Source organism: Podarcis bocagei, assembly GCF_964188305.1.
Source record: "Podarcis bocagei genome assembly, chromosome: 17".
Lineage (NCBI taxonomy): Eukaryota > Metazoa > Chordata > Lepidosauria > Squamata > Lacertidae > Podarcis > Podarcis bocagei.
This window is the reverse complement of record NC_138143.1, coordinates 8,836,994-8,862,528: the sequence shown is the minus strand read 5'-3', so window position 1 is coordinate 8,862,528 and position 25,535 is coordinate 8,836,994. Positions and strand designations below refer to the sequence as shown.

At 45.0% G+C, this 25,535-nt stretch overlaps 1 protein-coding gene across 1 annotated transcript in view; it reads left to right on the top strand.

Annotated features, from left to right (window-relative positions):
- Window positions 1–20,239: 20,239 nt before the first annotated feature.
- Window positions 20,240–25,535, top strand: part of LOC308576489 (phospholipid phosphatase 3-like) — a 39,647-nt gene continuing 34,351 nt past the window's right edge. Inside the window, exon 1 of the mRNA XM_081175876.1 lies at window positions 20,240–21,013. Coding sequence (XP_081032002.1) covers window positions 20,815–21,013 — 199 coding nt within the window. The 5' untranslated portion in view covers window positions 20,240–20,814. The remainder of the gene's footprint in view (window positions 21,014–25,535) is intronic.

The window sequence follows — 25,535 nt, the reverse complement described above, 5'->3', positions numbered from 1 at the left end:
GGCAGAACTGGCACAGATAAGATGATAAGATTTTTCACTCATTGTTTGACATTTGGCCAAGGTTAATTGTGCGTTTTCCCTTTAGTGGTTAACTACCATTGCCTCATCACTTACTGAGATGATCTTTCCAAATATAGCCACATACAGCTGCAGCAGAGGGAACAAAGTGAAAGCTGGGCTCCCATCCGCTTTTCCGAGAAACCAGCTCCATCAGAGTCCTCTCTCCTATCAACAGTCATCTAACAGCAGCCATTCTCGGTGATCTCAGTGGCTCAGTGTCCATTGCCAACTTCAGCTGGTGCACTGCTCTCCCCCTCATCCCTCCCAACCCTTTTTCCTTTTGTGCCACACCTTTTAGAGTGCAAACCTGAAGACAAGGGCTGTCTTGCTTTTGACCTTTGTAAGGCACTCTGAGAGCATGGGGGGGGGCTTGAAAAGTGAGGCAAATATGCTCCCCCCCAAAAAAAAATTATTCCATGTTCTTCTTAAGACAAGTACCCAAGTCTGCATAGTTTATATGCTCAAACGCACTAATATATACATACTATGTAAATCACGTAAGGGCATCATGCAATGTGTGTGGGGAAAACACCACTTGACAGCTTATGAATGAGCCCTCACCATCCACTGAAGGGAGTGGATTGACATTGTGAACTGGTGTCATTCATTATAGAGGTGTACAGTGGTGCCTCGCAAGACGAAATTAATCGTTCCACGAGTTTTTTCGTCTAGCGAATTTTTCGTCTTGCGAAGCACGAAATCCCATAGGAATGCATTGAAATTCAATTAATGCGTTCCTATGGTCAAAAAAAGTCCAAACAAGGCCAAATTTGGTACAACAAGAGTTTATTAAGTGCTCTTTAAAGTCACACATACTGTAAAGAGCATTTCAAAAATTGAAGGAACAATAAATTCAAAAATTGAAGGAACAATAAAAATCAGAAAAATTCAGAAAAAAACCACACAAGCTTCCAGATTCTTGCAAACCCTTCCTCAACTGTTCCCCCAGCCACCCACCACACAGAAATTCAAATCCAGATTTTTTAAAAAAAAACCAGCAGAGTGGCCCAATGGTCACAGAAAATCATAAAAATGCAGAAAAAACACACAAGCTTCCAGATTCTTGCAAACCCTTCCTCAACTGTTCCCCCAGCCACCCACCACACAGAAATTCAAATCCAGATTTTTTTTTAAAAAAACAAAAAACAGCAGAGTGGCCCAATGGTCACAGAAAATCATAAAAATGCAGAAAAAACACACAAGATTCCAGATTCTTGCAAACCCCTCCCCAACACCAAGTCCTTGAATTCCAAACACCCCAACCCAAAATCCAAAAAACCCAAAAAAAGTTTTAAAAGTTTAACTTACCAAATGGCTGCAAAAGAAGTTTTGGAAAAGCTTCAAAAATCACCAAAGTCTTCAAAAACCTCAAAAAAGGCTACCACACCGCGTGCTATGAGTTGCTCCTCAAAGTCTGCACCTCTTCAAGCAATGCACCCTATATTACTGTAACAGTTTTAAGAAAAAGGAAACAAACTTGCAAGACATTTTCGTCTTGCGAAGCAAGCCCATAGGGAAATTCGTCTTGCGAAGCAGCTCAAAAAACGCAAAACCCTTTCGTCTAGCGAGTTTTTCGTCTTGCGAGGCATTCGTCTTGCGGGGCACCACTGTATTAAGTTACATCTGGCAAAAGGTAACCGTTTTTTTTTTCCTTTTACAAGCGACGAAAGAGCTCTGAGCAGCTCCACAGCACCATCTACTGTGTCGATAATGAATAACACCAATTCACAATGTCAATCCACTCCATTCATAAACTGTCAAGTGGTGTTCCCCACACACACTGCATGATGCCCTTGCATCATCTCTACATAGTACAGTGGTACCTTGGTTCTCAAACTTAATCCATTCTGGAAGTCCATTCCAAAACGTTCCAAAACCAAGGCGTACTTCCCCATAGAAAGTAATTCAAAATGAATCAGAATCATAGAGTTGGAAGAGACCACAAGGGCCATCGAGTCCAACCACCTGCCAAGCAGGAAACACCATCAGAGCACTCCTGACATATGGTTGTCAAGCCTCTGCTTAAAGACCTCCAAAGTAGGAGACTCCACCACACTCCTGGGCAGCAAATTCCACTGTCGAACAGCTCTTACTGTCAGGAAGTTCTTCCTAATGTTTAGGTGGAATCTTCTTTCTTGTAGTTTGGATCCATTGCTCCGTGTCCGCTTCTCTGGAGCAGCAGAAAACAACCTTTCTCCCTCCTCTATGCGACATCCTTTTATATATTTGAACATGGCTATCATATCGCCCCTTAACCTCCTCTTCTCCAGGCTAAACATGCCCAGCTCCCTTAGCTGTTCCTCATAAGGCATCGTTTCCAGGCCTTTGACCATTTTGGTTGCCCTCCTCTGGACACGTTCCAGTTTGTCAGTGTCCTTCTTGAATTGTGGTGCCCAGAACTGGACACAGTACTCCAGGTGAGGTCTGACCAGAGCAGAATACAGTGGCACTATTACTTCCCTTGATCTAGATGCTATACTCCTATTGATGCAGCCCAGAATTGCATTGGCTTTTTTAGCTGCCGCGTCACACTGTTGGCTCATGTCAAGTTTGTGGTCAACCAAGACTCCTAGATCCTTTTCACATGTACTGCTCTCAAGCCAGGTGTCACCCATCTTGTATTTGTGCCTCTCATTTTTTTTGCCCAAGTGCAATACTTTACATTTCTCCCTGTTAAAATTCATCTTGTTTGTTTTGGCCCAGTTCTCTAATCTGTCAAGGTCGTTTTGAAGTGTGAGCCTGTCCTCTGGGGTGTTAGCCACCCCTCCCAGCTTGGTGTCATCTGCAAATTTGATCAGGATGCCCTTGAGTCCATCATCCAAGTCGTTGATAAAGATGTTGAATAAGACCGGGCCCAAGACAGAACCCTGTGGCACCCCACTAGTCACTCTTCATGGATTAATCCGTTCCAGACTTTCAAAAACAACCCTTAAAACAGCAATTTAACATGATCCATAAAATGAAAGCAATAAACAATGCACTGCAGTCACACAATCAATCAGTAGCTGAACTGGGTTCCACACAGTCACAAAACCAAAAAAAAGCCGCAAAAACAGACAGACCTCAGCGTATCAATCAAATTGGAAGCGTAACACTCAAAACGGAGCATGTTCACAAATCGGAACACTTCTGGGTTTGCAGTGTTTGGGTTCCAAGTTGTTTGAGTACCAAGGCGTTTGAGAACCAAGGTACCACTGTATGTAAATAAGCCGAAGAATCCACTGTAGGTAAAACAATAAAGTTTATTATTTAGACAAGGAATAAGGTGATGATTTAAGTCTATATATTCTATACGTTGTTAAGCTACAAAAAAATTTCCAAGTCTTGGACTCTCTTGAGATGCTCCTTTGATACTACCTTTTCACATTCCTAAGGATGTGTTGCCCACTGTTTGTTCCTGCAAAAGACAATAATAAGTACCGTAATTGTTAGCATGTTATCGATATTAGGATGTAAGGAAAAACAAAAACAGGAACTGGCAGAAAGACATTTTTGAGGCAACAGGCTGAAACCCATCCATGCCTGACTCTCCTTTTGTCTCTCCGTTTTAAGGGTTGTAAAGGTAAAGGGACCCCTGACCATCAGGTCCAGTCATGGCCGGCTCAGGGGTTGCGGCGCTCATCTCGCTTTATTGGCCGAGGGAGCCAGCGTACAGCTTCTGGGTCATGTGGCCCACATGACTAAGCCTCTTCTGGTGAACCAGAGCAGCACACAGAAACGCCGTTTACCTTCCCGCTGGAGTGGTACCTATTTATCTACTTGCAATTCATGCTTTCGAACTGCTAGGTTGGCAGGAGCAGGGACCAAGCAACGGGAGCTCACCCCGTCACAGGGATTCGAACCACGACCTTCTGATTAGCAAGCCCTAGGCTCTGTGTTTTAACCCACAGCACCACCCGCATCCCTAATGGTTGTATAAATGCTAAATAAAAACCCACAGACACTTGAGGAGGTGTCAATGACTTACCTGTAACCTGTGAAACTTACCTGTAACTATCCAATGTCCCTCCTTTCTATGACGTATTTCTGATGTATGACTGATGTTCTTGCAGGCCAGGCCGCGGGCAGATCCGACTCAAAAGGTATAAAAATTCTGGTTTCCTTTTGTTCTGGGATCTCCTCCCTTCTGTGTGTAGGGACCCTGTTGCAACAGCTTATTTTCTATTAGGGCGCGGGTGGTGCTGTGGTCTAAACCACTGAGCCTATTGGGCTTGCTGATTGGAAGGTTGGCGGTTTGAATCCCCGCATCGGGGTGAACTCCCATTGTTCGGTCCCAGCTCCTGCCAACCTAGCAGTTCGAAAGCATGCCAGTGCAAATAGATAAACAGGTACCACTGCGGCGGGAAGGTAAATGACATTTTTGTGCGCTCTGGCACTCGTCACGGTCCTCCGTGCACCAGTAGTGGTTTAGTCCTGCTGGCCACATGACCTGGAAAGCTGTCTGTGGACAAACACCAGCTCCCTCAGCCTGAAAGCAAGATGAGCATCACAACCCCATAGTTGCCTTTGACTAGACTTAGCCATCCAGGGGTCCTTTACTGTTTACCTTTTAATTTATTTTAATAAAGATTTGGTTTATTAGCTGCCTACCTTTCAGATACTCTTCTTGGCCTCTGTTTCTTCTCTCCAACCAATAGAGACTTTCCTGAGGGAGTCTATATGGGGCTCTAGAAACCCCATAAGGGAGATAGAGGTTTTTTCTTCTTCTTATAACACTACATTTAACATAGATAAGAGACATCAGAATTACAGCCTGCTCCAATTTATAAACTAAGAGAAAGGCATGTTAAACAAATGGGCAGCAGGGGGCGCTCAGCCTCCACCTGGTCTATTTTTAAATGCTTAAAGTCAGGTATGATTTAATTTAGTTACAGTGGTGCCTCGCAAGACGAAAAGAATCCGTTCTGTGATTCTCTTCGTCTAGCGGTTTTTTCGTCTTGCGAAGCAAGCCCATTGATGGATTAGAGCTATTAGCGGCTTTTAGCGGCTTATCTGCTGATCGGATCAGCTGATAAGCGGCTTAGCGGCTTAGAAAAAGGGGGGGGAGGGAAAAAAACCAGCAGGAACTCGCAAGACATTGTCGTCTTGCGAAGCAAGCCCATAGGAGATTCGTTTTGCGAAGCACCTCCAAAACGGAAAACCCTTTCGTCTAGTGGGTTCTCCGTCTTGCGAGGCATTCGTCTTGCGGGGCACCACTGTAGTTAGTTAGGTATGATTTAATTGGTCACAGGTTCAGCTTAGGTACAGAGCACACAAGCATGGACTTTATTTCTGACATTTTATAATGTCAAACTCTTATAAATCCAGATAGTTCCAATGCTTACATGGCAAAATCAGAACTATTGGTATTGACTTGGAACTCTTTCAAGTGTGCAATATATTTATTATAATATTCAAATCGGATTAAGGGACATTGAAAAACAAAACATTGAGTCAACTGTAAATAAAATTTGCTCCCCCAAATTTTATGGTTTAAATCCGACAAATAACAGGGTCACTTATATTTCAAAATTAATAATTGCAGTCCAATGCAGGGCCTTTACGTTAGCCCAACTGAATGTTTCCCCTCAGCTATTGTCAAGGGCAGATATTTAAGCATCCCCAGATGTTTTTTGAATGTGCCGGGCACAGTAGAACATATTCTTTTCTACATTGTACAACCAGCTACACAAACACGTCCTATCCCCTTTTCTGGGTAGTCTAACATCATGGAATAATGAAAATATCAGTTTCTATCTGTCTGACATTAACCCAGAAGTAACTGCAACGGTGGCTTGCAAGAGTTTTTATCAATAGTATCTCTTGGAGTGGTGAATGGCACTATTTAGCGGGAGGAAACCCCAATGAAAATCCTCGTTATTGCATATTTTTACATGGCTGTTTATTTGTATATATTTAAAAATTTTATACATGGACATTTTTATGATGGCTTTTATTTGTAATGCCTAATAAAGGTTTGGCAAAGTAAATAAGTAAGACAACATTCCTTTTTGCCCCATGTAAAATGCCCTCTGCTTTTAGGTTGGCCAGTCTGGAGAATTTCCCACGAGCTTCAAAAATGGAATAAGTCACATCAGGCAAGAGAGAGGGCAAAAAGTGGTACATTGGGCACCTGTGCAGCAATTGAAACGTACCAGCAGACAAGAGTCTGGAAGAGAATGGGCTAGACTCATGTTAAGTTCTGAAGTGATCAGTATGGTTCTGCTCATGCCTTCCTTAAGGAAAATCTTTTCCCCAGTAGCTGGATTGTCAGAGTTTTAAGGTATTATTAGTTGAAGCAGTGCCAGATTTACACATAAACTAAACAAGCTATGGGGACGCGGGTGGCGCTGTGGGTTAAACCACAGAGCCTAGGACTTGCTGATCAGAAGGTCGGCGGTTCGAATCCCCGCGACGGGGGTTCAGTTCCAGCTCCTGCCAACCTAGCAGTTCGAAAGCACATCAAAGTAGATAAATGGGTACCGCTCCGGTGGGAAGATAAACAGTGTTTCCGTGCGCTGCTCTGGTTCACCAGAAGCGGTTTAGTCATGCTGGCCACATGACCTGGAAGCTGTACGCCAGCTCCCTAGGCCAATAAAGCGAGATGAGCGCCGCAACCCCAGAGTCAGCCATGACTGGACCTAACAGTCAGGGGTCCCTTTACCTTTAAACAAGCTATAGCTTAGGGCCCAACTCTCTTGGGGCCCCAAAAAAAATTTAAAGGAAAAAAACCTGCATGTACATTTCCAAAATATAAGATAAAAAACAAATAAAATAAAACCTACATACAACAACAACAGTGTTTTGTGTTGTATAGGCTCCTGTGATGTAAGTAATGGGTCCCGCCTGCTAGCCTGCTCCCTAAAATATCATTGCTTTGCTCATTCCTATACAGTGGTGCCTCGCAAGACGAAAAGAATCCGTTCTGTGATTCTCTTCGTCTAGTGGTTTTTTCGTCTTGCGAAGCAAGCCCATTAACGGATTAGCGGATTAGCGCCATTAGCAGCTTTTAGCGGCTTATCAGCTTATGGGATCAGCTGATAAGCGGCTTAGCGGCTTAGAAAAAGGGGGGGAAAGGGAAAAAAACCTGCAGGAACTCGCAAGACATTTTCGTCTTGCGAAGCAAGCCCATAGGAGATTCATTTTGCGAAGCACCTCCAAAACGGAAAACTCTTTCGTCTAGCGAGTTTTCCGTCTTGCGAGGCATTTGTCTTGCGGGGCACCACTGTATATAGAGTACCTATCCTATTTTGTTATGTGCAAATGACTTTAGATACCTATTGGGTCCATAAATTACCATATACAGTGGTGCCTCGCAAGACAAACGCCTTGCAAAACGAAAAACTCACAAGACGAAAGAGTTTTCCGTTTTTGAGTCGTTCCGCAAGACGAATTTCCCTATGGGCTTGTCTTCCAAAACAGGGTTTTAGCAGTGAGTCCATAAGTGACTGTGGAGGCAAATTCTGGATCCACATGTCCTTCCATAGCAGGGGCCTAGATTTCTGGGCAGGAGTTAATCACAGTGAGGGTTTGCCAAGCACCCCTTCCTCTTAGCACATTTCTCCCTTTCATCCTGAGTTCGAGTGTCTTCAAAGCTCATGACACCTTTGGTAAAGGCTGTTCTCCAGCTGGAGCGCTCGCAGGCCAGTGTTTCCCAGTTGCCGGTGTTTATACTACATTTCTTTGGATTTGCCTTGAGAGAGTCTTTAAACCTCTTTTGTAGACCACCAACATTCCGCTTTCCATTTTTAAGTTCAGAATAGAGTAGTTGCTTTAGAAGACGATAATTAGGCACCTGAACAACATGACCAATCAACGAAGTAGATGTTGAAGAACGATTGCTTCGACACTGGTGATCTTTGCTTCTTTCAGTCCACTGCCATTAGTTCGTCTGTCTTCCCAAGTGATGTGTAAAAATTTTCAGACACACCTTTGATGGAATCTTTCTTTTTTTTTTTAATTTTAAAAAGTTTTTATTATAATCCAACATTTAAAAACACATATACCTTGTTAACAAAAGCAAAACAAAAAAGAAATTACAAAAATCAGTATACAATCTTTTATATTACATAGCTTCCCACCACCACGACGTGACCTTTATCTCAACACTATATACCGCAGTATCTTTTGTTAATCCGGATGCTCTACCTCACGGTTTTTATATTATACCGACTGTTATTTTAACATTTCCTGATGTCTTCTCTATATACGAAAAAAATTTGTTCCAATCGTTAATAAATTTGGTATTTTTCTGTTGCCTAATCCTCTGAGTCATTATTGCCAAATCGATATATTCAGTTAGCTTATTTTGCCAGTCCCTGATCGTTGGAATGTTGGGTTTTTTCCAATTCTGCGCTAGGAGTATCCTAGCGGCAGCTGTCGCATACTGGAATAGAGTTTGGTCGTCTTTGTTGATCTCGTTCCCCACCATTCCCAGAAGGAACGCCTCGGGTATTTTTGGAAAGGTGTACTTTAGGATCTTTTTTAATTCATCATAAACCGCACCCCAGAACCTCTTTACCTCATCGCAGGACCACCACATATGGAGGAAATCTCCCTCTTTCTTTTTGCATTTCCAGCAGGTATTGTCTCCAGTTTTATACATTTTAGCTAATTTTGTTGGGGTGATGTACCAGCGGTACATCATCTTTTCCATATTTTCACGGAGACCAACACAAGCTGAAAATTTCATATCTTTATTCCATAGTTTTTTCCATTTTTCATAGTCTAAGGGGTGTCCTAAATCTATAGCCCACTTAATCATAACCTCTTTAATTTCCTCATCCTTGGTATCCCAATCTAGTAGTTGGTTGTACATTTTAGATAGGAGTTTGGACTTCCCTTCTATTATTTCCAATTGGAATTTGGACTTGTTCTTACACATACCGGCTTTTTTGTGTACGTTCCATAAAGAATTAATTTGGTGGAAATGCATCCACCCCGATAGTTTGTCTTTTAGTTCATCATAAGGTCTAATTTCCCATCCTTTCTCAGATCTTGTCAAAAGGTCGGCATATGTCCACCTTTTGCCTTCCATATTTAGTTTTTTGATTCCTAGAATGTCGACGGGTGACAGCCACAGTGGAGTTTCATTTTCTACCAAATTCTTACATCTATTCCACACCTCTAGCAATGCCCCTCTTATGATGTGATTAGAAAAACTTTTATGCACACTCCCCTTATCTTGCCACAGGTAAGCATGCCACCCAAACCTGGCATTGAAACCCTCTAAGTCCAACAGGTCGGTGTTGTCCAAGACTATCCATTCCTTGACCCAGCATAGACACGCGGCCTCATAATATAGTTGTAGATTCGGGACCGCAAACCCACCTCTATCTCTTTTATCAGTAAGCAACTTATATTTAATTCTGGCCCTTTTGCCCTGCCAGATGAACCTAGAGAGGGTCCTCTGCCAGTCCTTAAACATAGTCGTGCCCCTGATTACTGGGATGTTTTGAAATAAGAATACCATTTTTGGAAGAATGTTCATCTTAATGGCCGCCATTCTCCCCTCCCACGACAGGTGTAGTCTGCTCCAACTATCAAGGTCTCTTTTACATTCTTTCCAAATTCTGCTGTAGTTGTCCTGCACCAAATTTATATTTTTAGTTGAGACCCAAATACCCAAATATTTAACCTTTTTTGATATTTTTATCCCAGATTCCACCTCGATTTTATTCTTTGATTGTTCGTCTAGGTTCTTTACCAGCATTTTTGTTTTTGTTTTATTTAGTCTAAACCCCGATAACTCCCCAAATTCCTCCATTAAACCCATAACTGTATTTATTGTTTCTAGCGGTTCTTCTATTGATATTACTAGGTCGTCAGCGTATGCTTTGACTTTATATTCTTTTTTGCCTACCTTAATCCCTCTTATTTCTGATGTTCCTCTAATCTTATTCAATATGACTTCCAGGACCATAATAAATAACAAAGGTGATAATGGGCAACCCTGTCTTGTGCCCTTTGTAATCGTGAATGAGTCTGTTAAATTACTATTGATGATAAGTTTCGCCCTTTGGTTTGAATAGATCGCTCTGATGCCTTCTAGGAATGGCCCTCTTATTCCTACCCTTTCCATACATTTAATGAGAAATTGCCAGGATACATTATCGAAGGCCTTTTCGGCATCTATAAAGATTAAGGCGGCAGGAATATCAATTTTAAGGTCCAGATACTCGATTATATTGACCACATGTCTTACATTATCTTTTGTTTGTCTACCGGGCAGGAATCCGGCTTGATCTTTATGAATCGCTCTATTAAGATATTTCTTTAATCTATATGCCATTATTCCTGCGAAAATCTTATAATCTATGTTAAGCAGAGAAATTGGTCTATAGTTTTTTATATTAAGTGTATCTGAATCTGCTTTGGGTATTAATGTGATATACGCCTCTCCCCACGAGTCGGGTATTTCCCCTCCTAGGAGGATATTGTTAATTACGTCGCGGAGTACCGGAGTTAAATGTTCCTCTAAAGTTCTGTAATATTTTTGCGAAAGGCCATCTGGGCCGGGGGTCTTCCCGGGTTTCATTTTCTTAATTGCATCCCTGACCTCATCTATTGTTACCGGCTCGTTTAGGACTGTCTTTTCTTCGTCTGATAGCTGCGCCCCTTCGTTCCTCTCCAAATACCTTCCTATTTCAGCTGTATCCTCATCCTCTTTCTTCTTGTACAGGGTTTCGTAGTATTGAAGGAACTTTCCCTTGATCTCACTGGGGTCCTCTATTAATTGGTCTTCGAGTTTAATTTTGTTAATCACCTTTGTTTTTTTTTTCTTCCTCAATTGCCACGCTAGCAGCTTACCGGTTTTATTTGCTGATTCAAAGTACCTTTGTTTCATCAATTTTATTCCCCACTCTATTTCCTGATTCAGCAGTGATGAGTATTGGGTTTGTAATATTTTACAAATTTGTTTGAGGCTCTCATCACCGGGTTTTATTGTTAGTTTATCCTCTACTTCTTTTAATTGTCTGATTAGTTCTTCCTTCTTAGCCTCTCTCAAGATTTTTCTATATTTGTTCTGTTGAATCAGAAAACCTCTAAGGACTGCTTTGCTGGCATCCCAAACCACATTAATCTTAGTTCCTTTATCCAAGTTATGATCAAAGTATTCCTTCAAGATGTTCTTTGCCCTACCGATAATCTCGTCTTGTTCCATTAGGTAATCGTTCATTCTCCATCTGTATGTACCTGATGGGATACTCTTTATTTCCAAAAGGATTGAGCTGTGGTCCGATAATGTTCTGGGCTCTATTATACATCTCCCTGCTCTTAACAAGAGATCTCTGGAGACCCAGATCTGGTCTATTCTGCCCCAGCTCTGATGTACTCCGGAGAAATGTGTGAACTGTTTTCCTGTTGGGTTTTTGTGTCTCCAAACATCAATTAGGTCTAAATTTTCTTGAAGGTCCTCGAAGGTTTTGGGGAGTTTCCCCTGTTTCCCTTTCCTTCTCTTTTCACTTCTATCTATTTCGGGTTTAGGGACTCCATTCAAGTCACCTAATAAAATTAATTTATAGTTTTCTAATTCTAGTAATGTTTGTTCTAGTTTTTTGAAGAACTCAAATTTGTTTGTATTAGGGGCATAGACCGACACCACATTAAACCTTTCCCCTTGGTGGGTGATTTGGATCCCTAAAATTCTCCCCTCCTCATCTTTACATATTATTTTGGGTTCCAGCTTCTCTTTAGCATAGATGACCAACCCTCTCTTTTTATTCACCTCCGAGTTTATAAACTCCATTCCCAGCTTTTTATTAATCAGTATATGTTTGTGTTTTTTGGCCACATGAGTTTCTTGGCAGCAGATCACGTCACATTTTTTATTTTTCAAAACTTTCTCTACTTTATTTCTTTTTGATTTCTTATTTAGACCATTAACATTCCAAGTTAAAAAGGTTAAAGACATAGTTTGGGTAGAGCGTTACGTTTATAACTAATTTCAATTCCTAGTTTCTTCCTCTTCCTCTGTTTCCTCCTCTTCCGCTACGTCTTCCCCCTCTTCCTCCTTTCCCTCACCCTCCCCCTCCCCTCTTCTCAACCTCGCCCTCCCCCCTCCCTCCCCCCCCCCGGCGTCCCCTCTATCTGTTAATCCATCCTCCTTTCTACTAAGCTCCTTCTCATATCTTCTCAGGAACTTTTCTACTTCCAAGGAACTAGTCAGTTTAAATCTCTTATCTTTAAAAAAGAAAGCAATTCCCTCAGGGAATTCCCATCTAAATTGGATATTGTTCCTTCTTAAGACACCTAATATATGTCTATATCCTTCCCTCTTGCGTAATAATCTGACCGGGATCTCTTTCAGGAATCTTTCGAGGAGTTGGAGATGGCGTTTATAAGTGGTCCATGCTTTACAAGCATACAGTAAGGTTGGTAGTGCAATAGCTTTGTAAACAAGCATTTTGGTTTCCCTGCAAATGTCCCGGTCCTCAAACACTCTGCACTTCAGTTGGGAGAAAGCTGCACTCACAGAGCTCAGGCGATGCTGGATTTCAGTCGGCTCAGGTAGTGAAAGTGATGTAAGTTTGATATAAGTTGCTTATTTTAAAGTTATTGTGACTTTTATATTGGATCAGATTGTTACTATTAATGTTTGATGTTTTATTATGTTTTTTTTTGTCTTGGAAGCCGCTCAGAGTGGCTTAGGCAACCCAACCAGATGGGTGGGGTATAAATGAATTTATTATTATTATTAGGCAGAATGTGTATCTTTCATATTTCATGCCTCAGGCATCAAACTGTCTAAGTTCTACATCTCAGTCCTACTTCTCCTCGTTGTTTCCATATTTTCCACATCTCGATTTTGACACTTTATAATTCCCGTCCCTGAGTTCACAATTGTCAATCATGTCAAGCATCATATACTTTCATCCATCAAATACAGCTTTGGTAGTATACGTTTTTCCAACTGTCTTTTTATCAGCGCAGCTTCCTCTGACTCCGTTCCGATCTGGGATGTTGTCCAAGTCTGTTATCTGAAGTTTAATGCTGCAGCAACTCCCAATCATTAACATGCTTCAGGGATCCAGACTGCGGGGAGCCCCGAAAAATTAATAATTATAATTTGGACTATAATTTGGTCTTTTTATTTTAGTTTTTTATTTTAATTGGAGTATTATGATTGGATATATTAATTGGATATTTTTTATTGGAAAATCAATAAAAATGATTTTTTAAAAACCAAACTGTCTAAGTTCCAAGTCTGAACTTTTCCAGAATGAGTTGCACCTCTGCTGTTGATCTGAATAGCCAAAGTTTTCTCCTTTGGCAGCAATGGAACTCATTCAGTCAGGAAACCACTGGGTGTCCTTGTGTTTATTTTCAATCTGTTTCTGCTACTGTATAATAGTTGTCCTGTGGTTTGGAAGTTCCAGCTCAACTTGGCTCCCTTGGGAAGAATTGTTCCACTACTACACCATCCGCACAAACCAGACTGTTATTGAAGGGATTTGCCCACAAACCCTACAAGCACTGTTTTTGGTTGCGTGCAGCAGGAGGAGAGCGCAAAATATGGTTTGAAGCTCAACATAAAAAAAAAAAACGAAGATCATGGCCACTGGTCCCATCACCTCCTGGCAAATAGAAGGGGAAGAAATGGAGGGAGTGAGAGATTTTACTTTCTTGGGCTCCATGATCACTGCAGATGGTGACAGCAGCCACAAAATTAAAAGACGCCTGCTTCTTGGGAGAAAAGCAATGACTAACCTAGACAGCATCTTAAAAAGTAGAGACATCACCTTCCAACAAAGGTCCGTGTAGTAAAAGTTATGGTTTTCCCAGTAGTGATGTATGGAAGTGAGAGCTGGACCATAAAGAAGGCTGATCGCTGAAGAATTGATGCTTTTGAATTATGGTGCTGGAGGAGACTCTTGAGAGTCCCATGGACTACAAGAAGATCAAACCTATCCATTCTTAAGGAAATCAGCCCTGAGTGCTCACTGGAAGGACAGATCGTGAAGCTGAGGCTCCAATACTTTGGCCACCTCATGAGAAGAGAAGACTCCCTGGAAGAGACCCTGATGTTGGGAAAGATGGAGGGCACAAGGAGAAGGGGACGGCAGAGGACGAGATGGTTGGACAGTGTTCTCGAAGCTACCAGCATGAGTTTGACCAAACTGCAGGAGGCAGTGGAAGACAGGAGTGCCTGGCGTGCTCTGGTCCATGGGGTCACGAAGAGACGGACACGACTAAACAACAACAACAACAACATGCAGGAGGATAGGGCAACATATTACAACGGCGCATTTTACAAAATAAAAATATTCTGCTTCAATTTCTTCCTCGTTGCACATACTGCCAAAACATTCCTTTGACATTCCTGCAAAATGCACGAGTTTCTTCTCTGTCCACAAGCTGGCACTGTTTTGCATCCTGTTTGATTCTCTGTGCAGGAAGGAAAGTGGATAGCTGGATGCAGAATTCCAGTCCTTTCCTCAGCCTGACTCAACATCACCCCCAACAGGGCAGAATGAGACAGCTGTACCAGGCTGCAGATTTTGGGCAGCAAATTGTTAGTTACCGTATTTTTAGCTCTATAAGACGCACCAGACCACAAGACGCACCTAGTTTTTGGAGGCGGAAAACAAGAAAAAAAATATTCTGAATCCCAGAAGCCAGAACAGCAAGAGGGATCACTGCGCAGTGAAAGCAGCAATCCCTCTTGCTGTTCTGGCTTCTGGGATAGCTGCGCAGCCTGCATTCGCTTCATAAGACGCGCACACATTTCCCCTTACTTTTTAGGAGGGGAAAAGGGAGTCTTATAGAGCAAAAAATACGGTATTTAACCCAAGGGTCCCAACTCTACAATTGATTCTATGATTCTATGGACCACCTGAAAACTGAGTGTCTTGGTGGCTCGCTTAATGATTTTCCCACTTGTTGCAATTGTAATGCATACTAAATGCTGTGTGGGTTTTTTATTGCTTCTTTCATTTCTTATACAGCGGTGCCTCAGTTTAAGAACAGCCATGTTTATGAACTATTCAGTCTACAAGCTCCACAAAACCGGAAGTAGTGTCCTGGTTTGCGAACTCTACCTCGGTCTAAGAACGGAAGCCAAATGGTGGAAGGGCACCAGCGGCGGGAGGCCTCATTTGGGAAATACTGTATATTGTATTTCGTTGCATTACATTTTGAATTCCATTGAATTAAGTGAATTAAGTGTCCTGAGTCAGCCTTCTGAGCCCATCTGGGCGATCTCAGTCATATTATTCTATGCCTACAAAAATACCCAAAATCAGTTTTCAAATTCATTGGTAATTCTACCTACCAGGGAAGCAATATGGATACATGATTTCTTCCTCAATGCAGAAACACTGGTCTGCCAAATAGCTATTAGACCTTCCTCCTGGAAAGTTCACGTTAAAGTAAATCATGTGGATCAGAATTCTCCCATGTTGTAGAGATAACAACCATAAAATCATTACTCATGAAGTCCTGTTCTCTCCCCTGATCCATCTCTAAAGAAACAGAATGCTACAGAGCAAAAGGCATTTGGGTATCATTAGCAAATTCCAATTACCCTGCCAGGTAATATAAAAGTGTTGTCATTTTTGTTGTTAAACTATACTTTTCTATGCAGCTCACATGCATAAAATGCTAACATGCAATTAAAATAACAATACAGCGGTACTTTGGTTCTCGAACTTAATCCATTCTGGAAGTCCGTTCGACTCCCGAAACTGTTTGAAAACTAAGGTGTGGCTTCCAATTGGCTGCAGGAGCTTCCTGCACACAAGCGGAAGCTGTGTCAGACATTCGGCTTCTGAAAAACGATTGAAAACCGGAACACTCACTTCTGGGTTTTCGGCGTTTGGGACCTGATTTGTTCAACAACTAAATAGTTCGAGAACCAAGATACCCCGGTATCCTAAAATAAAAACTTGCAGCAAAGAAACTCCAGCAGAGAGAATAAGGTCAAAGTAAATAAATAAAAAATGTACAGCCACATGAAACAGTAAAAAGTAAAATGTTACTAACTGGGACCGTTTTTATGAAGTCTTGGTGCAGGAATGACCAGGCAAGCCTCTGCAGGGAGGCTATTCTACAGTGGTGCCATCACTGAGAAGGCCGTCTCTCTGGTACGTTTACCTTCCCACTGCAGTGGTACCTATTTATCTACTTGCACTGCCATGCTTTCAAGCTGCTAGGTGGGCAGGAGCTGGGACAGAGCAACAGGAGCTCACCCCGTTGCAGGGATTTGAACCGCTGACCTTCTGATTGGCAAGCCCAAGAGGCTCAGTGGTTTACACCACAGCTCCACCCACATTCTACTCTGGAGTAAGAATATGGGAGCCAGCTGTACATCATCTAGCCTAATGAGAGGACCCTTCCCCTCTGAACTGCATTCAATGGTAAAAAGAGGTGTGGGATATAGCTATTAATGATAAATTAACATGTGCCATTAAGGTAAGATGAGGAATATGCAGGAGAAATTATTTTGAGGAGATGTGGAAGGTGTTTGTAGAATTTGTACTGTTAAAACGGAAAGGGGTCAAACCATTGCAAGAGGGGCTGAAATTTTGGGAGGTTGGATAGTTACAATGGAATGGTCTCAGCAGTGGGGTGTACATTTTTATTCTTGTTTATTTATGATTATTACTTTGATAAAATAAACTAATTTTTAAAAAGAGTCAATTAAAATGTGTTTTGTTTTTTTAATTGAACTGCATTCAAGTCAGGCTCCTTGGAATGTAGGAAGACCAATACCAGAAACTTTATTGTCAGTTAACTTGTGTTTTGATTTGCACTTACGTACATAATCCTAGACCAGTTTTCTTAAAAATAATTATAATATTTATAATATAATTTTATTATTTGAAGCCTGCCCACCTGACTGGCTTACTCCAGCCACTCTGGATTGCTTCCAACATATACAAAACCATAATAGAACATTACACATTAAAAAGCTTCCCTATTTAGAAATTGTTGGTTTTTGGCCTTTTATATATATATAATTTACTGATGTGCTCTGTATTTCATATATTTGCATTTTTTGAAAGTTTGCTGTGAGCCAGTTTGGGAAAGTGACATATAAGCAAACTCAATCAATGGTATACAGCATGGGTAGGCAAACTAAGGCCCGGGGGCCAGATCCAGCCCAATCGCCTTCTAAATCCGGCCCACGGACGTTCCGGGAATCAGCGTGTTTTTACATGAGTAGAATGTGTGCTTTTATTTAAAATGCATCTCTGGGTTATTTGTGGGGCCTGCCTGGTGTATTTACATGAGTAGAATGTGTGCTTTTATTTAACATGCATCTCTGGGTTATTTGTGGGGCATAGGAATTCGTTCACACCCCCCCCAAAAAAAAATATAGTCCGGCCCCCACAAGGTCTGAGGGACAGTGGAAAAAGTTTGCTGACCCCTGGTATACAGTATAAGCCTAAGGTGATAAAAGGTGATCTGATCTACAAAGGCCACTTGGTCCTGTAACGACAGGACTGGATCAACAAGCACCCCAAACTGGGAATCAGATCCTTACACAGGATGCAACCTGCTCTAGAACAGGGAATAGGCAGAAGGTAGCTTGGAATTACTTCCAGAACTCAGTGCGGCTTGCGGTACATTGGCAAGGATTTCTACCCTCTTGTTAAACAGCAACAACACATATACACAAAATTAAGCTGCCAGAATGAAGAAAACGGGGGAAGGAAAAGGGGTGCTGCTTTAGTGCAATGGGTATCCTCTATCATCATACTGGTGAGGAACTGCCATCATTTTGTCTGACATCATTTGGTCTTACTACCAGCCTCTGGATTTGGCCATTTTGGGTAAAAAACATTCACCTTTCTCAAGCTGGAATTCAGCTGATGTAGCTTCATTAATGTGTGACCCCGAAATTCCGGACCCCACCCAATTGATGCCAAAGTTTGGTGCTAATTTTGTGCCACAAACCCGTTTTGTGCCACCCCCCCAATCAAGCAATTGACACATCAAATTGGGGTCACAGGTTAACGCCAACTGACTTCAAACATGTCACATGTGGGAAAGCTCCGGGACCCCCTTCTAAATCCAAAGAGTGCATTCTTTATTCTTTCGTTACAGCTGTCGCTTAAATTGGGTGCTTTTAAAAACTACTGTAGTGCCTTTTTCTAACACCCATGGCAACAGAAATATGCACCAGCGTCAAAAAGTCCAGAATTCTCGCCTCTTTCCCCCGGCCTTTGATACCTGGGACATGTGCTCTCAGGACACACACACACCTCAAAAAAATTTCCGCGACTGCAATTTGTTTCAGGGAAGATTCTGGAGCAGATCATTAAGCAAACAGTCTGTGAGCACCTAGAAAGGAATGCTGTGATCACCAATAGTCAGCATGGATTTCTGAAAAATAAGTCATGTCAGACTAACCTGATCTCGTTTTTTGACAGAATTACAAGCCTGGAAGATGAAGGGAACGCAGTGGATGTAGCCTACCTTGATTTCAGCAAGGCATTTGACAAGGTGCCCCATGATATTCTTGTAAAGAAGCTGGTAAAATGCGGTCTTGACTATGCTACCACTCAGTGGATTTGTAACTGGCTGACTGACTGAACCCAAAGGGTGCTCATCAATGGTTCCTCTTCATCCTGGAGAAGAGTGACTAGTGGGGTGCCACAGGGTTCTGTCTTGGGCCCGGTCTTATTCAACATCTTTATCAACGACTTGGATGATGGACTCAAGGGCATCCTGATCAAATTTGTAGATGACACCAAACTGGGAGGGGTGGCTAACACCCCAGAGGACAGGATCACACTTCAAAACGACCTTGACAGATTAGAGAACTGGGCCAAAACAAACAAGATGAATTTTAACAGGGAGAAATGTAAAGTATTGCACTTGGGCAAAAAAAATGAGAGGCACAAATACAAGATGGGTGACACCTGGCTTGAGAGCAGTACATGTGAAAAGGATCTAGGAGTCTTGGTTGACCACAAACTTGACATGAGCCAACAGTATGACGCGGCAGCTAAAAAAGCCAATGCAGTTCTGGGCTGCATCAATAGGAGTATAGCATCTAGATCAAGGGAAGTAATAGTGCCACTGTATTCTGCTCTGGTCAGACCTCACCTGGAGTACTGTGTCCAGTTCTGGGCACCACAGTTCAAGAAGGACACTGACAAACTGGAATGTGTCCAGAGGAGGGCAACCAAAATGGTCAAAGGCCTGGAAACGATGCCTTATGAGGAACGGCTAAGGGAGCTGGGCATGTTTAGCCTGGAGAAGAGGAGGTTAAGGGGTGATATGATAGCCATGTTCAAATATATAAAAGGATGTCACATAGAGGAGGGAGAAAGGTTGTTTTCTGCTGCTCCAGAGAAGCGGACACGGAGCAATGGATCCAAACTACAAGAAAGAAGATTCCACCTAAACATTAGGAAGAACTTCCTGACAGTAAGAGCTGTTCGACTGTGGAATTTGCTGCCAAGGAGTGTGGTGGAGTCTCCTACTTTGGAGGTCTTTAAGCAGAGGCTTGACAACCATATGTCAGGAGTGCTCTGATGGTGTTTCCTGCTTGGCAGGGGGTTGGACTCGATGGCCCTTGTGGTCTCTTCCAACTCTATGATTCTATGTTCTTAATACTGAATTTTAACTTGTAACCCGCTTTGGGACCCACTGATGAAGTTTAGCACGCTACACCTCACGGTCCACAGCGTGGACTGTGCGGAGGCCCAGACTAGGACAGCACTTTTGTCCTGGGGGCGGGGCGGGGGGGAGAACTTCCCCAGTTGCAGCTTCCCCCTTCTACCCTACCAACACAGTTTTCCCAAGGCAGCGAGAAATGGCTGGGATTCCCCCCTGGCTTTTACGCAGAGCCTTCTCCCTCCGGCCTCGGACGTGGCAGCACAACTGAGAGCCAACGGCTCGGCTGGCTTTCGTCGGGAGCAGCTCCGATTGAACCCGGGGAGCTCGCTTCCAAGTCGATGCGGCTTGGATCCCATCCGGCTTCCTTTTCCCTGGACGGAGCCGGGCTGCGCCGGGAGGAGCGACCAGAGCGGGGCTGGCCGGACCAGGCCAGGCTGGAAGAGGGCGGTGGGCGAGACCCACTTCGCTTCTGGCTCCGGGCCTGGAGGAGCGACGCCCAGGCGGGTCTCTGCCCCGAGGCAGCTGCTGCCGCTGCAGCCACCGCCCCCGAACACGCTCCGCCCCTCGACGGGACGCTCTCGCTCCGCCCCATCGGGTTGCCCGAGCATTTCGGGGGCGGGGGGACCCGGAGGAAAGCTTCGCCCAGCGCCTCCGGGGCCGGCGAGCGCGGGGTTGGCTCTCCCTCCGCCGCCCGTCCGCCCCGTCGTGCCGGACTTTGGCCCCGCTCCTTGGCCCCGCCTCGTGGGGAGAGGCGCCAGGGGTCCTTCCCAAGTGGCCCCGGCCCGAGGTTGCTGCGCTCTCGTGCGCTCTCGTGCGCCCTGAGCGCCACCGGGGCTGCTCTTTGTTCCCGGGCTGATGCCGAGGCGAGGAAACTTTGTTTGTTTGTTTGTTTGCGCTCCTTGCCAGGCGGCCCGCCCCTCCCCCCCTCCTTCGATCCCTGAGAAGATCCGGATTGCAGAGGACTTCCAGGAGCCGACCGGAGCCCCTGCCCCACCCTGCCGCTCCAGGTCCTGCTTTCTGCCCTCTCCAGCCGCTCTCACCAGGGACTAGAAGACTTGGCGTCTTCCTCCCCGGTGACTGAACCACAGTGCGGCTCTGCTCTCCTCCCCCAGGGACCCGAGGCTCCGGAGTGGGTTTGAACCGCATGGACTAACGAGCTGGATCCCGCCCGATCCCGCAGCGGCAGGTTGCTCTGCAAAGATCATGCAAAAAGATCCCGACGCGCTCCTTCACGTCCTGTCCCGGCAGCCGCTCAGCGCGGAGCCTCTGGCTTGGCCTCGCCACCAGGGCGACGTCCAGGTGACGGTGCGGAGGCCCAGATCCCGAGCTGGGGACTTCGCTGCTCCCAGGGCTGCGCTGAGGAAGACCTTGGTGGCTGTGGATGTCGTGTGCCTGCTCGTGGGTGAGTGGGGCGCGGAGGGGCTGGGACTTTACTGGCCAGGTAACCAGGAAAGTGGGAATTTGCCAATTAGCTTTCTCGAGATGAATCTAGGCAAAGGTTTCTCTTAATCCCCCTAATTAGTGATTTGCAATTGCTTAATTTTTTTGTTTGTGTTGGCGTCTTATGGCGTGTCGCTCATTTCACCTTCTGGTTATTTGCACATCTGGTAATGCAGCCTGGAGCTTGGTACAGTATTAAGATCACCAGGCAGCCAGTGCTCATTTCTCCAGCGTTTCATAGAATCATAGAGCTAGCAGGCACCCTGAGGGTCATTTAGTCCAACCCCCTCCAATGCAGGAATCTTTTGCCCAACATGGGGAGCTAACCTACAACCCTGAGATTAAGAGTCTGACTGATGCCAATTCTGCAAGCTGGAAGGGTCTATCTAAATCGGAACATGTGCAGCCCAACACTCTGCTCAAATATTATTGTAATTCATGGAGCACTTTGCTTTGATCCTTGGCAATCAATGCAAGGGACATTAAAGGTAAAGGGACCCCTGACCGTTAGGTCCAGTCGTGGACGACTCTGGGGTTGCAGCACTCATCTCGCTTTAAAGGCCGAGGGAGCCGGCGTACAGCTTCCAGGTCATGCGGCCAGCATGACTGAGCCGCTTCTGGCGAACCAGAGCAGCGCATGGAAACACCGTTTACCTTCCCGCTGGAGCGATACCTATTTATCTACTTGCACTTTGACGTGCTTTCTAACTGCTAGGTTGGCAGGAGCTGGGACCGAGGAACGGGAGCTCACCCCGTCGCGGGGATTCGAACCGCTGACCTTCTGATCGGCAAGCCCTAGGCTCTGCGGTTTAACCCACAGCGCCACCCGCAAGGGACATTAAGCCTCCATATATTCAGCCCAGCTAGTACAGGAATACCTTAATCTCTTTTCCACTGAGAATCAAATTTAAGACACTAACAGCAGCATAGTTCTTTCTTTACCCTTTTGACCAGTGCTTTGAGTTGTTGGGCCAGAGGCTGCTGTTGAGATCCCAGCTAAGGAGTAATAATAATAATAATAATAATAATATATTATTATACCCCACCCATCTGGCTGTGTTTCCTCCAGCCACTCAGGGACCATGCTGGATACCTGGAAGCCATGTGGAGGATTTGAGGAATTGTAGCAGTGGCATTTCTTGCCTGGCTCTTTAATTCCAGATGCCATTGCATGATTCCTGATGGGGAACTGCTATGATTAAAACATCCTGGCTGGCTGGCGCGCGCGCGCACACACACACACACACATCTTTGCATTGGAAGCTCTTCAGCTTTTATTCCTGACTTTTGGCCCTGTTCCTCCCTGGACGACTTTTAGCAACACATTGCAAAGATGTGCACATGGAAGAACCCAAGGCACCTGGTTTGTGATCAGAGGTGACCTTGCTTTGAGTCAAGGTGAGGAGGCTGCCTTCAGGGCAGAACTACGCATGAGAAGGAGCCCATACAGCTTTCCTGGTTAATGATAATACAGAGGAGGGGTCATCTTCAGAGGAGATCTGGTGGGTGGAAGGGCAGGGCTTCCTGCTTCCTCACACCCACTGGTTTTCCCAAACCGCCCCTCCCCTTCTTTCCCCAGTCAGGCATATTTCTGGTCACGGGTCATGGGGGAGAACTGGTGAGTGGAGAAGGGTTAATTACCCCTGAAATCTGTGCTTTTGTAAGGAATCACAGGGTTGTGATAACATCTAGTTTCTCCCTTAGATGTTGGATTTTCAGATGCCTGGCCCATGGGGCACAGTTGCTCTATTAAGCCCTGGTGTAATCAGTAATAATAATAATAATAAATGTATTACTTATACCCCACCTATCTGGATGGTCCTCCCCAGCTACTCAAGGCGGCTCTCAGCAGAATAAAACATCAAACATTAGAAGTTTCCCTAAACAGGGCTGCCTTCAGATGTCTTCTAAAAGTCAGATAGTTATTTATTTCCTTGACATCTGATGGGAGGGCCTTCCACAGGGCAGGTGCCACTACCGAGAAGGCCCTCTGTCTGGTTCCCTGTAACTTCACTTCTTGCAGTGAGGGAACCACCAGAAGGCCCTCGGCGCTAGATTTCAGTGTCTGGGCTGAATGATGGGGGTGGAGAGGCTCCTTCAGGTATAGTGGGCCAAGGCCATTTAGGGCTTTAAAGGTCAGCACCAACACTTTGAATTGTGCTCGGAAACGTACTGGGAGCCAATGTAGGTCTTTCAGGACCGGTGTTATATGGTCTTGGCGGCCGCTCCCAGTCACCAGTCTAGCTGCTGCGTTCTGGATTAATTGTAGTTTCTGGGTCACCTTCAAATGTAGCCCCATGTAGAGAACATTGCAGTAGTCCAAGCAGGAGATAACTAGAGCGTGCACCACTCTGGCGAGACAGTCTGCGGGCAGGTAATAAACCTATGGTCAGAGTTTAATGAAACGTCATGCTGGAGTCATTGCCCTAGTGCAGTGTTTCCCCACCTTTTTTGGGCAAAGGCACACTTGTTTGATGAAAAAAATCTCGAGGCACACCACCATTACAGCCCCGTGACGTCAGCGTGCAGCGTCACGCCAGGAGGGACGCACGAAAGTGTAAGTTTCAATTTTTTCCCCTCCCCCTTGCCGGGGAACCTCCAAGCTTTGGGGGTGGGGGGGGAGGAGGCAGCAAAGCGAGGCAGGAAGGAGAGCGCGGCTTGGCTGGGTGAGCTTTGGCAGGGGCAGGGAATGAGAGCCGCGAGGCGGGCGCTGCGGACGGAGGCGCTGCCCGCCGAGCTCGCAGGCAGCCAGGCAGGCAGATGGCGAGAGCCCCGCGCTGGGCGGCCTCTCCTCGCCGCCGCCGCCCCGCCTCTCGCCGCCCGACTCGCCCGCCTCCCTCCAGGCAACATCTCACGGCACACCAGGCAACATCTCGCGGCACACTAGTGTGCCGTGGAACAGTGGTTGGGAAACACTGCCCTAGTGCACCCAGCCATCCTATCTTACTTTTAGCTTGCTCTGCGTGGTTTAATGCAAATGTTGGTTTCCGATTCAGCTAAGTATGGAGAAAGGCAAAAAGCTTTGGGGGTTCAAAACTCAACCCCTAGAAACCTAATCCAGCAACTCTTCTGGCTTATGCCATTCCCCCAGGCACAGCCCATTTGTTCCCTAATCATTGCTCCAAAACCTCAGGGCTAGAAACTTACTTGGTTGCAGTTTAATTAAAACTGATTCTCCCAGGGAACTCAATTCTATCCCCCAATACCAGATTTGGGGTTTATACAACCCCTTAATTACCTGCTGGATGGTGTTGATGAATACATAAGGGAGTTGAGGGGAAACTTGGGAAGGCACCTTGATCAAGGGGCTGGGCTCAGAAGCAGGAAACGCAAGTTCAAATCCCTGCTCAGCCAGAGAACTCTTGCTCCCGTCTCTTTAAATCATTTTCTGGCCAGGTTCCCAACTGGAAGTAGCTTGGAAGTAGAGGAGGGAGGAGGTGTCAAGAGGGAAGCATTTGAGAATTGAGACTGATGGGAAGTGGAAGCCACTGGGGTAGGAAACCATAGCTCTAGCGCAGGGGTCAGCAAACTTTTTCAGCAGGGGGCTGGTCCACTGTCTCTCAGACCTTGTGGGGGGGCGGACTATATTTTGAAGGGGGAAAAGAATGAATTCCTATGCCCCACAAATAACCCAGAGATGCATTTCAAATAAAAGGACACAGTCTACTCATGTAAAAACACACTGATTCCCGGACAGTCTGCGGGCTGGATTTAGAAGGCGATTGGGCCCCCGGGCCTTAGGTTGCCTACCCATGCTCTAGCCCAGGGATCAGCAAACTTTGTCAGCAGGGGGCTGGTCCACTGTCCCTCAGACCTTGTGGGGGGGCAGACTATATTTTTTGGGGGGAGGAATGAACAAATTCCTATGCCCCACAAATAACCCAGAGATGCATTTTAAATTAAAGCACACATTATGCTCATGTAAAAACACCAGGCAGGCCCCACATTTTAAATAAAAGGACACAGTCTACTCATGTAAAAACACGCTGATTCCCCGACTGTCTGCAGGCCGGATTTAGAAGGTGATTGGGCCGGATCCGGCCCCCGGGCCGTAGGTTGCCTACCCCTGCTCTAGCCGCTAGTAGGACAGGGGACAGGGTGGCTCCATTCATTCCCCACCTCTTCTACAGCAAGGGCAAGAGTCTTCCGCTGTAGAACAAACAAAGCTGAGGCAATGTGTCATGCAAGAACCAACGCCTGTCTTCTTTCATGCTTCCCTGGTTATTCTGGCCCGGATGTCACCAATATGCCACTCTGTGGGTGCCTGCAGAGGCCTTCCACATTGTCCATAGGTTGCCTTTCCCTTTCCTCTGATGAAATTAGGCCTTTCAGGGGCTATTGCAATAGGTTGGGTGCGAGGTGTTTGGTGTGGTGCCCATAACAGTTTCTGCAGTTTGCAAATGAGCCCATGGGCCCCAAAAGAGGGAAACGTGAGTCACCTGAAATATTTACTGGATATCTCTCCTTTTTTTATATAACAATTT